At 42.6% G+C, this 12,692-nt stretch overlaps 1 protein-coding gene across 1 annotated transcript in view; it reads left to right on the top strand.

Moving 5' to 3' along the window:
• Pappa (pregnancy-associated plasma protein A, pappalysin 1) overlaps positions 1-11,540 on the top strand; it is a 230,050-nt gene extending 218,510 nt beyond the window's left edge. The window contains exons 21-23 of the mRNA XM_013030108.1: positions 443-514; positions 2,995-3,093; positions 11,025-11,540. Of these exons, the coding sequence (XP_012885562.1) occupies positions 443-514; positions 2,995-3,093; positions 11,025-11,132 (279 nt within the window). The 3' untranslated portion in view covers positions 11,133-11,540. The remainder of the gene's footprint in view (positions 1-442; positions 515-2,994; positions 3,094-11,024) is intronic.
• The last annotated feature ends 1,152 nt before the right edge of the window (positions 11,541-12,692 follow it).

The following is a 12,692-nucleotide window of genomic DNA, read 5'->3' as shown; positions in this document are numbered from 1 at the left end:
TTTCCTACCCTTAGCCACACACATACCTGCGTACATACCATACATGCACAGACAATCCCCCCTCCCCAAGTCCTTCCTTCTCTCCAACTATCTAGCAGGTCAAAGATCATCCAAGGATCTTTCTGAAGGTTTTCTTTTTTTCAGTCATGTTGCCTTCCCTCAATTTTGCTTCTCCTCCACCCGTTCTGCTGCCAGGGAACTAGGGAATGATGACGCATATGGTGAACACAAATATTATTCTAATCTTATGGCTTCTGTTATTGCAAGTACCTGGGCAAGTTCTTCATGTAAATACCAGGGTGAAGTCAGAATTTGGAAGGTCTAAAAAGAGGTGAGGTGTGATGCCAACATAGGGTTGGCTCCCTCCTCAAACCAAACTCATCTGACCTCTCTCTCTCTCTCTCTCTCTGGCCTCTCTCTTTCTCCCTCCATCTCTCTGCAGAGAATTGTCTGTACTGCTGGCCTGAAGTGGTATCCTCATCCTGCTGTGATTCACTGTGTCAAAGGCTGTGAGGTAAGTTACAAGGACAAACTCCACAGATCCCCAGAGTTCATTCCAAGGTGGTGGTTGTGATATTTATGATGGCCATCATCCATGTTTACTGATTACTATAAATATTCATTTGGCAGCCTTCCTAGAGAGAGATCAGCAAGTCCATTTTGTAGGGGGTAGCACTGAGGCAGGGAGCTATGAGGAAACATATACACAAGCATATAACTATTTGACAGCAGAGTTTGAGAGTCCAAACCAAGCTTTTCTATCTCCAACACCTGGAGCCCACGTAATAGTGGGTCTGCAAAGGATGAAGGGAGTGAGGCTATATTGATTTAGCACCTATAATATGCCAGGAATTTTACCCTCATTACCACATTTAGAACCTCATGAGGTAATTTTTTTTAAATTCCATTGTAATGATGACATCACCTGCAGATGGATTCCTTTTGTCCACAACTTAATTGTTCACTCCTTTCTACCTCAGACATAATTTGAATAACTCCACCGTGGAGTCAAAGTGAACGATCCTTTCTGGCCCTGTAATTTCTCTGTTGAGCCATTCCCTGGGATCAGAGACAAGTTTGGCATCGGGCACTGTGTAGGTTCTTGGGATACAGCTGTGTTCTCAAGGGATGCCCTGCCCCTCCATGGAACTCACAGGCATTTCTCTACATCCCTATACGCTTGCACTCAAAATGCCTTGCGTGTCAAAAGCCTTGTGTGTCAAATCTCTACCGCTCCCCCACCAGAGCCCAGGGAGGAAAATTCAGGTCACTCCCTAGAAAAGTTCATATTGGAATAGAATCCTTAGGATGTCAGAACTAGAAACATTCTTTCAGCTCATCTAACGCTAAGCACTTATTTTACAGATGGGTAAGCAGAGGCTCTGTGGCCTGGTCTAGAATGTGATGGAATGCCAAAAGTGGGAAGGCTTATAATATGTTCTAGTTCTACTTGCAGTTTTATTTTTAATTGGAAAATGAGGACCAGAAAGGGAGTAGAGTACTCACAGTTTTTATAGCATGATAATTACAGAGCCAATGAACCCAGGTCTCCTGACTTCCAGGCTTCTGTCTTTACTCCTCTCCTAGGTAATCCGTTCCCCTTGAGCATAAATGTTTTGACTAATCCCTGGGCCACACATTTCTTTCTGCATGTTGGGCAGGGACCCTGTGTGGCATCTTCTGGGGTACATAGCAATGTAGGGCTTAAGAAAGTCCACTCATTCCCAATACAACCAGGAGTGGCAAGGTCTTAGAGCTGTTGCTTCCTTCCATCTCTCTGGATCAGTCCAGTAGTTTGGGAGAAAAGCAGCTTGAGTTACCTGGGCATTGATTCTGCTAAGCTAGCAGTCTGGGTAACCAGTATGACAGCAAAATTTGATCCTTCTGACTCAGCAGCAAGGCACAGTGACCCTTACCTGTCAGGCTTTGAGCTCTGACAGCGATGCTTATCGCCTTTGCTCTTGCAGGTGGCTTGGCTCTTTTCCTTCCCTCCTTAACATTAGAGCTAATAGTTGAGTCATATGGAGCCAAAGTATGCTCAGAAAAGTGACAAATACTGGGAAAGGGGGGGGTAAGAAAGAAAGAAAGAAAGAGAGAGAGAGAGAGAGAGAAAGAAAGAAAGAAAGAAAGAAACAAAGAAAGAAAGAAAGAAAGAAATGTAAGCTAGAATGTCCTTGTATAAATAAGAGGAATTGGAGAAACATGGGGCTAAATTTGTTCAAATAACTACTCTTTGTACTGTCAATGTAATTTTATATTATCTTCAAATAGTTGCACAAAAGGACTTCAGTTCAGCAGGTCTGTTTATGGGTACCATGCATCATGATCACAGTGCTACCCACAATGTGATTTTGACCAAGTGTTTTTCTTACTCATCTGCAAGGTAGCAATAATAATGCAAACCTTGTTTGGAGAAAAATATGTAAAGGCATGTAACATCCAGTACATCTTCATTCCTTTGTTAGGAAATCTACCAGGAATACACATATTCTTGAACTTAATTCCTAGGAGTTCTAGTCTATGTTAAGAATTCTTGTGCAGTTTACAGTGAGCATCCTACTTTATTGGCATGTATTTTACTATAAATTATCTTTTGATTGCACTGCCAAGAAGAAGGGGATGTAGGATCAAATATTCTTAGCATTTTTTTCAAGTAAAATTAACACTCAAGGTGAATACTCACAAAGACCTGGTTTGGTGGGCGGGCTGGGGAGGGAGAGGTGCTGGGGAGAGGATCTACTCAATGGCCTCGCATTCCCCAGCATCTCTCCACAGAACCACATGTCAGCTGGGAGAAATGTGACAGATAATTATTTATAAATGGTAAAAAAAAATAAATCATGAATCCAAAGGGGGGTTCTGGGATTTGAAGCTAACTAGTCTGACTATCGAGGTTCATGAGAAGATGAGAAATGGCAAACTGCCCATGGTGGCCTCAATGAAGTGTTGGGGCAGCTTCCCTCATGTGTTTCCTGTACCTCTCCCCCTTCACAGCCCTTCATGGGAGACAATTACTGTGATGCCATCAACAACCGAGCCTTCTGCAACTACGATGGTGGGGATTGCTGCACCTCCACGGTGAAGACTAAAAAGGTAGGCCAGGGTGGACAGGAGAGCCTCCCCGCTGCCTCCTGAAAGCTCTCCAGCTTGCTGGCTAGGGGGCACCTCTCTCTGCTGCGTATGGCCCTTCTGATTCTAGCTGGAGTCATTTCAGGGTGAGCCAAGGCTGCCAGGGAAGTTGGGAATGGGACTCATCCTCATGGCAGAGGAAAGCAGCTATTCCCAGCAGCAAAGATGGAGTGGAGGTGGATGAGGTACTAAGCCATGCCATTTTCTCCTCTTGACATTCCAGGAAGCTCAAGCAATAGTTGGCCTTGGATGGCCACAGGGCAGGATGGGGGAAAATTCTGTTTCATGTCCACTATAGGAAGTCCCTTAAGGGGAGAGGAAAAGAGCTGTTCTTTCTCTTAGCCTTCCTCTCTTACCCATTAAACCTGTTTATTTCCCGCCTATCTGTCGCCCCCATCCCCACATCATGGGAAATTTCCTTCTTCTGACCACTTAGGCTGAGTGTTCATCCATGGAGAAGATATGCTTCAAGTTTCCTCCTGAATCACAAGAATTCCATCACTTGCCATGTGAATGCTGAGCTGTGGCTTGGATCTCCATACATATTGTCTCATGTAGACTGCAGAACAGTCTAGCAAAGTAGAAAGCTGAGATTTAGAGAGAAGTGGAATCATTTGCAGCACCAGGTGACTGACCTGTGTATATGAGAGTTAAGATTTCCTACCTCCCAAATGTCACCATGGTATTCATTGAAAGCTTACTCTTGGCCAAGCATACTTTTAACCCTATTACATGTGATTTCATTTCATCAAAAGAGTTGCCCTTTTGTGGTTATATCTTTTTGTCCTCACTTAATACATGATGAACTTGTGACTGGGAAAGGTCAAAGCTACCTAGACAGAGATCCAGGGAATTGTAACCATACATCACCAGTTCTGAAGATCTTGCAATGGCCTTGTGTCTTGGCCAAACCTCTTGACCTCCCTTTGTAGCAAGTGAGCTTCTTGCTTTGTAGGTCTCCTAGAATGTAATTCCTGGCATGAACTTCAGGCCTGGGTGTGAGCTTCAACACCTTTTCTCAGACTTCCTTCTCTCCGACTCTCCACCTAAGTTGCTTTTTGGTCTCCAAGGCTATGGCCTCTGAGTTACTTGACTCAGCCTAGTGTCTGTCTACTAACTCCATTCTTTCTCCCCTGTTTGTGTAGTTACCAGCGGTTCCCCGCATCCGCCTTGCAGAATGACCTGAACCCAGTTGGCAGACAAGAGCAAGACAGTGCAGGAAAGTTGGTCTGACAGGGGTGTCCAATTTCCCACCCAGACACCTGCCTGCAGTGTGAGGCAGACAGGAAGAGGCAGGATTCTGATTCTAAGGATATGAGCTTGTTATTTTCTTGATGGACCCCCAAGCTGCCTCTAATAAAGAGCAGATTTACAGAATTGTTCCCCCCCAATGATTTTCTTTTATAACAATGATGGCTATTATTATTTCCTATTATAACAATAATGATTTCCTTTTATCTACTTGTTATTGGAATTGTTGTTAAGCAAGTCTGTGTTGTGAGTATGAAGCAGGAAAGGGAAATGTCTTTAGCATCCTCAACATATGGAGGCTTTCTAAGGTGTGGTGGCCTGGAACACTAGTTTTAGTCAGTACTAGTGCTAAAGTTGCTAAGATACTGGTTCTGGAAGTTGTGAAGGAAGTACAATATAGTCCTGTCTCATTAGCTCTGTGAGCATGGGCAGGCCAAACTCACCTTGGATTTTCTCTTTTTTTCTCTCCCTTTCTTCTCTTCCTCTCTCTTTTTCTCACTCCTTTCTTTTCTTCTCTCTTCTTTGTTTTCTCTGTTTCTTCTCTCTCCTCTTCCCTCTTTCCATCCTTCTCTCCCTTCTTTCCTCTCTGCAAATCTCTTTCTTTACATTTCCTAGGACACAGTGTTTTGATGTAGCCCAAATTGTCCTGGAACTCCATATATAGGCCAACCTTCTGCATCAGCCTTCCAAGTGCTGGGATTAATAGACATTAACTATCACACCACATATATGTGCATTAAATTCACATCTAAGGTCTCTTCCTATGACTTCTTAGATTAGCTGGTCCCTTATAGTCTGATCTTATGAACAAGTCCAATTTTTCAATCTCAGAATGACAAGTTTCTATCACCATTGTCAGCACCATAACCCCATCACGAAGACAAGACCAGTAATAATAGCACAACCATCATCATGATCACCAACAACCACCACGATCATCATCATCGTTTCTTGAATTCTGGTTGTAGGGTATACTTTGTGCTAAATGCTTTTCTTGAAATATGTGAACTAATTCTATGTGGTAGAACTCATTACCTCCATTTTTGCATAGAGAGAAAGTGAAGCCCAGCAAGGGAAATAAAACTTGCATACCTCCAGTCAACCACAGGGCAAGTCTCTTTCTTATCTAGCCCTGTGCCTTTCTACATTTCATCTATATTTTCCTCCACGTTACCCTCCATTTATCCACACAGACACTTTATCCATATTTAAATACATCACTCTATACATTGATTGCTTAGTGCCCTATCTGTATCTACCCTACCTACCCATATAACAGAAAAGCCCTCCTATTTCATTACTTCAAGCCTCAACTATTGGCTCTATTATTTTCAATGTATACTGTGAAGACCCTAAATTTCAAGAAGGTGAAGTAATTTCTCCAAGGTACCATAGCCAGCAGGTGGTAGATCCAAAGGTTTCTAACATCAACACAGGATGCTTCTTGTTACACACACACATACACACACCAACACCCCACACACAACTACTTCTTGTTGAGTCTGACTCAGATTCCAGCCCTTACCTGTCTCCCAGCCCTAAACAAGTCCCAAGCTAGAAACATGTACATTTGCCTGAACTGCATTCCTGTACTGCTCACACCCACAGATTGAGGTGTTGTCTTGGACAGCTCCCCTAAAGGGAGATAACCTGTGTCTGAGCACCATTTCTGGCCCAGAAGGAAAGGGAAGGAACCTTGGTGTTGAGTCATTGACTTTGCCTTGTTCACATAGCGTCGAGTGGGTACCCAAACCACTTATGGTACAGCCTAGCCTCATGGTGCTAAGAATCTGCAAATGTGCACTAACCACCATGATGTTTGAGCTGTGTGTGGTAGGATTTCATGGGAAGTCATCTGGGAGAGAAGATGCCTGGGCAGAGAATCTGAGAATCGAGCATAGAACTCAGACTATTGGCATATTAGTTGTCTCTCTATGTCCCATTTTCCTCCTCTATGATGAGAAGATACCTGTGGTCTTCCTGTTTTCTGGGAGATGGGACTGAGAAATGCTCACAATCACAGATGCAGATCCAAGACCACCTACTCTTCAGTGACCTGCCATCTTACATGTAGTTGCCTCTAAGGTGTAAAATGAGGATCACAAGAGTAGATGGCTTATTGGCATGGCTGGGGAGTATGAGTGAAACAATGCATATTGAGTTTAGCTCAGTGCCAGGCATACCATAAGGGATAAAGAAGACAAGGGATGAGAAGCCAAGAATATCCATGAGCCCTGACCGGTTGTGAAGGAAGTGCTTTCTTGTGCCTTCCACTCTTAAGTATTTGGAATGGAGGTTAGAATCTTACACTATCAACTTACTGATTGTTGCTGTGGCCCAAGGCAAGTTTGTTTTTGCTTTAAACATTGTGAAGCCTCAGTTTTCTTGCTTTCGAGGTGAGCAGCTAGTAATGATAGCCTTCCAAGTTTGGAATGTCATCTAGCATGTGGAAGGCTTGTGCACATGGTAGTGCATGACGAGCTTGTGCACACGGTAGTGTTCACAGCTTGAACCTTCTTGAACAAACATCCTCAAGCTTCTTCTAAATCAAAGCATGTACTCCCCAATCTTGTCTCCTAGCTTTAAAACCACAGTCAGTAAGGGATATACTGGGTACCTCACAAAGAAGCAAAACAAAGGTACACACATCTCTATGTATCTCCTCTGTTTTGAGCAAAATAGGAGCTTTTTTGGAGCCAAGCTGATTGCATTGACTCATCACCACATCCAGTGAGGCCTTTGTGAGGAAATCTATCTCACAGATAGGGGTTGGGTCCACAGTGTGGTAGAGACTTGCTGAGATTCCTGCAATGTGTAATGTGCAGACTACAACTGAATTCCAGACTTTTAGCTAGTGCTCAGTAAACACAGCTAACACCTACAGGCATATGATGGAGACTAGAAGTCAGTATATTTGCCATCTAGACTTTACTATATTCAGATTGGGTTATCTTCTTTTAGTTCCCAAATGTGTTTCCTTTGGGAAACGCTAAACCTTCCTGAGTTTCTCTGAGGAGGATAATGATTGTAACACGATTCCATTGTAACCAGAGCGGCCAGATTAGCATGAGAAGCTAACTAATCCCAGGACTTGCAAGCTAATGTTTTAGAAAAGTTAATACATTTTAGAAGGGAGAAAGTGGGGAAAGTCTTATGTTTATAACTCTTAGGATGGTGGGAGGTAGTTCAGTCACAGATCACTTACCTATCAGGCATTTACTAATTCTCTGGGTTTGATACCCAGTAAAACACACACACACACACACACACACACACACACACACACACACATCACACAAACATACATGCACATACCCCTAATTCTTTTCTGAGCCTATCTTTGCCTTCTATCTTTCCCCTACTGAGAAGGATTTCAGGCAGATGAAAAGTTAAGAGGCCATAAATAACTGCAATTCTTATTATACATTTAGGAAAACTGAAGTCCAAAGATGGGAAAAAACTTGTATAAAGTCACCCAGTCAGTGAGTGCAAGAACAGAGACTCCTTGACTCATATTGTCTGTCTGTTCATACATTCATCATTTCATCCAATTCATGGCCCTACTGACTGCTGTGACTTGGTAGAGATAAAGTTCAACAATAGATCTGGTCCCTTCCGAAACTATGTTGGCATGCATGTGATTCAGTATGCCTTTCATGAGAAGGGTGTAAAAATAGGGTGCACTGATATGGTATCAAGGTGATGGTACCAACTTTCTCCAGGCTAATGAGGAAAGAGGTGATACTTGAGATAAGACCTAAAGAATGAAAAAGAGCTGGCCAAAGAAGAGCAGCTAGAACAGAAGATGCATGGGTAAAGATTTTAAAATAAGAATTCATTTGGAATACTTTAGGAACAGGAAAATTAACAAACAAGCCACACAGAGAATTGGTATGTGGGAGTGGATGATACAAAGCAAAATATGGGAATTGCATAGAGATCAGATGATACAAAACCTTGAACTTGTGGAGTCCCTTCTAAGTAACAGAATTTGCTGAATATTTGCCTGTGTGAGATGGAAATGTGAAGTTATCTTAAAGGGTCTTAGAGCTGAAGAGGAAAGAATTGAGTTACAGAGTTACACAAAAGATGATATTGGTAACTAGATCTTTGTAATAGTAGAATAAGACAAGAGCAGAAGGGGACAGATAAAGGGATGGGTGACTTGAGGACAAAGAGGTTGTCCAAGTATGGGAGCTGGGCTAAAAGGGGTAATAGGCAGGGAAGATGGTGAAATATGAGTCAGACAGAGAGATCTGATTCAGCACATATGTATTCAGCCTTGAGCATCTCCTACGTGTTGGACCATGTGCAGAAGCTTCTGTGTATTCCTATTTTGTTCAGTCCTCAGAACCATATGAAAGATAACATTTTCTTTTGAATTTCCCATTTATAGATGTGGAAACTCAGGGCCATAGCCGTGAAGAAAATTTCCCAGAATTATTCACTCAGTCTGAGGCAAGTGGGATCCAGCCCAGGATGTCATTCTCCACATGTTAACTTAGCTAGGAGAGTTTGACTTGGCTCTGACCTCAGTTTCCCCATTTGGGCTGTAGGCTTTTTCTTTCTATGCATCTTCCAATTATAACACTCTTTATTTTCCTTGAAAATGAAGAGGTTGTGGAGAAACAACTCTAGAGGTTATGGAAGAATACTCTAGAGTCTAGATTCTAACCCTTGTAGATTTATTCTGCAAAATCTTGGCAGCTGGAGAGTAAATGTCCTGAACTGAGAAGAGCAAGTAGTTGTAAACAAAAAGAGAAGCATTGCATGGGAAAAGAAACAAAACTGCTTAGCATTGCATATTAATTCAAATGGAAAAAAGAAGCAAAGTGGGTTCTTAGATGTAAAAAAAAATGGAGAAGTGGATAGAAATATGTTCTTTCTGTGACCTAAGACTCAAGGAAAGCAAAAACCAATAAGACTGGTATGGTCTCTGCATCAGTAGCTATTGAATTGAGGAGAAGAGGAGAGGAAAAGATAATGAGAGACAGAGAAGAACAGAAACAGAGAGACACAGGGAGACTGTGTGTAGATGTTTGTGTGCATGTATATATTTACATATAGAATTTGGCACTTAGATTATGTCAAACACAGTACCAGGTGTTTTTATGAGCTATTTCATATATCCCTCACTGCAGTGTCAGAAAGTATAGGTCTATGCTTTCATTGCTCTCATTTAATGAATGAGTTTGAAAAGGTTCCGAAAATTGTTGATGTTCAAGGTCACCCTTCAAGTTGGTGGAAAAACCAGGCTTTATACTAAAATCTTCCTGACATTTAGCCCTACATCTTAAATCATTGCAAGATGTTAGGATAGTGAGAGGCTGGGATCTAGGGTTGGGAAAAGAAAGAGAGAAGAGAAAAGGTAGACAAAGAGGTAGGGCAAAGAAGCAGAGGAAAGTTAAAAGAACCAGATACAGAGAATGAATTCACAAATACATGAGAGTGAGGGAGAGAAACAGAGATGCTCTCAGAGACTCTGTGATCACTTGGAGACCCTGTCCAGGCAGGAGGCAAATGAGGTCATTAAATCCATCTGCGCAGATGGGGGACCCTCTGGGGAATGTTACAAGCAAATGTCATGATGCAATCAGGTGAAATGGACTTGCGTTAGTTTAGGCTGGGAATCAGCAGGGACTGCCCTGCACTGTTTGAGAAGACGGATCATTTGCTGTAAGGAGAAGACACTTGTTCAGTGGAGTTTTTCCTATCATTTTCTAGAAAGGCAAGCCAGCCCAGGGTCACAGAGTACATGGAAGGATGAACTCAGAAATAGCACAATTCTCTTTCTCTTTCTCTCCCTCTCCCTCCTTCTTGTCTTCCCCTTCATTCCTCCCCTTTTTCCTTCCCTCCTCTTTCTCCATCCTTTCTTCTTCTTCTCCCCCTCCCTCAGTCTAAGATGTTTCTGAGGCTCTTCAGAAACTTTTGTTCAAAATCTATTTGTACATTTCAGATTCAATGGATGGTAATTTCAGTTTGCCTGAGGCAAGGTTTTAAATCATTGTCTCTCCCAAACCCAAACAACTCTATATGTACAGAAAAAAGCTGTTTTCTTAAAAGATGCTTTCCTCTATTGTAGTTGATCATCATGATAGACCTATATGTGAGGTAATTCATGGTAGAATTCATCAACTTGGTAGAGTATGTTGCAATTATTCACCCAGTTTTATCCAGCCCTTACTGTGTCCAGTCTTTTTTTTTTATTTTTTATTAAAACCAGTCCTCTCTGAGTTTCAGAGAAAAGCAGCTTATCTTTAAGTAAGGAATGTTTCACATCTTACTTGGTGGTAATGCCTATTCCTCTCTCAGCCTCATTTTCCTTTACAATAAAGTGATGTTTGTAGTAGAGCTTTTTTTTTTTTTTTTAACAGAGTTGTAAAAGGGACTCAATAGTTTCTGACCTGGAAATTATTCTGCATACTGCCCCACAGACCCATAATAAATGCCCAAGTGGAAGAAACTGGCATGACAAGTACTTGATAAAAGTGACCACCATGCTAACAAGAAGCAGCGCTTGAACTGACCTTGAATTTCCTGTTTCACAAATCCAGGGCTTAACCTCTCTCCCCCATGTTTTGTCACACTAAGTCCTGTGTTAGATCAAACTTCCTGATACACAACTTCTGTTTATCTCCCCACAGGTCACCCCCTTCCCTATGTCCTGTGACCTACAAGAAGACTGTGCTTGTCGGGACCCTGAGGCCCAAGAACATAGCAGAAAAGACCTCCGGGGATACAGTCATGGCTAAAGCAGGACAAGAAGTGTGAAAGAATTCCCAGTGCCAGGACCCACATCCCTTTGGTATTGTTTTCACAGTCCGCTGCTCAATGGAATGGCCTCTCCACACCAGGGATCCTTAGCAACCCAACCAGTCTGCCTTTAATTTCACCCAGGAAGGACTCACAGTGGGGCGAATGAACCAAGTCGCATCCTGTTGAATGATGGAATGGAATTCCATCCCAACGTTCTGAAATGGATTGCCATAGGCAATGCAAATCTGCGTGCAGTTCCAGAGCCTCCTCCAAATGCTAATCATTTGTCACATGACCATAGCCAAAAACACCTTCTGTATCTAGGAGTATGCACATCTGTGGTTAGTACACAATGTGCATGCATACACACCCATACAAACATCTGTGTGAGAGAAGTTCTGGAGACTGAGGAGAGAAAGGAGAGGGAGAGAGAAAGAGAGAGACTGGGAGAAACTCAACCTTTCCTTTCCTAAGCTCCAAACCAACACTGTCCTTGGGAGAAAGAGAGTTACAGAAACTGCTAGGACCAAGATAGCTCACACTCTGAGGCTTAGAATAAGCAGGGCATGCACGATTGTGTGTCTTTGGGGATTGGAAGTGAAGTGGCCTGTGTTCACCAAATTTCTAGAGAACTAGGGCCCAGGGAGAAGTAAAGATTACAAGGTTTGCAATGCTCCCAGATTCTTCTGCTGCCATGGGGTTTTTACCCCAACACCAGGGTTCAAGGCCAAGCTGGAAATGGTTAGGACTACAAATTCAAGGTATTATATCAGACCCCTGCTGGAGACTTGAGGTCATAATATCCCTCCACATCTCACCATTCCCCAGATCTAGCCTTGGGACTACATTTGCTGCTACTTTTTCTGCTGCTCTATCATATACATTGGGTAACTCCAAGATGGTAGAACTAGGTTAGGAGAACTTCCACACAACCAAACAGTCTGCCTTAAAAGTGACCCACATTTCCCCATAGTTCCTCATTTCTTACCCTTCCGGCAAGACTACCACCCTCATGGGTCCACCTGGTAAAAAGTTAAATCCCCACCCTGAATGGGCTTCTCATCCTGGAAGGGAGTGGCGGAAACTCAGATGCTGGAGTCCTTCCTGAGAGTCCAGAATGTCTAAGCCAGTGTTAGATTTTTGTAATCAAGTGGAACAGTGTTAATGTTTCAGCCATGCAGGGGCTGTTGGAAATGTCCAAACTCTTGGGTTGTTATCCCTATCCTAGTCTTCCTAGTCCTCTAGGCTAGAATGGGTAGTAAGATCCTCACTGTTGCTCACAGTAGATATAATTCTAGAACAGAGTATCATTTTGGATAGGATCAGTGTAGACTTCGTTCCAGAAGGTAGCCCAGAGATCACAGCCTCAGTATCCAACATAGTCTTATATTTTCCATGGAATGTTTTATCCACCAGTACTCTTTTCCATACCTGTGGCCAGAAAACCCTTCCTTCTCCAAAGGTTAAGAAATAATCAGTCAATTGCTTATGGAAGCCCCCAACTTTTTAGAACCTCTTTGCCACTTTTCAATCAATTACATGTTCACTCCCTTTGA

Source organism: Dipodomys ordii, unplaced genomic scaffold (assembly GCF_000151885.1).
Source record: "Dipodomys ordii isolate 6190 unplaced genomic scaffold, Dord_2.0 Scaffold127, whole genome shotgun sequence".
Classification (NCBI taxonomy): domain Eukaryota; kingdom Metazoa; phylum Chordata; class Mammalia; order Rodentia; family Heteromyidae; genus Dipodomys; species Dipodomys ordii.
This window is presented reverse-complemented; position numbering and strand designations above follow the sequence as displayed.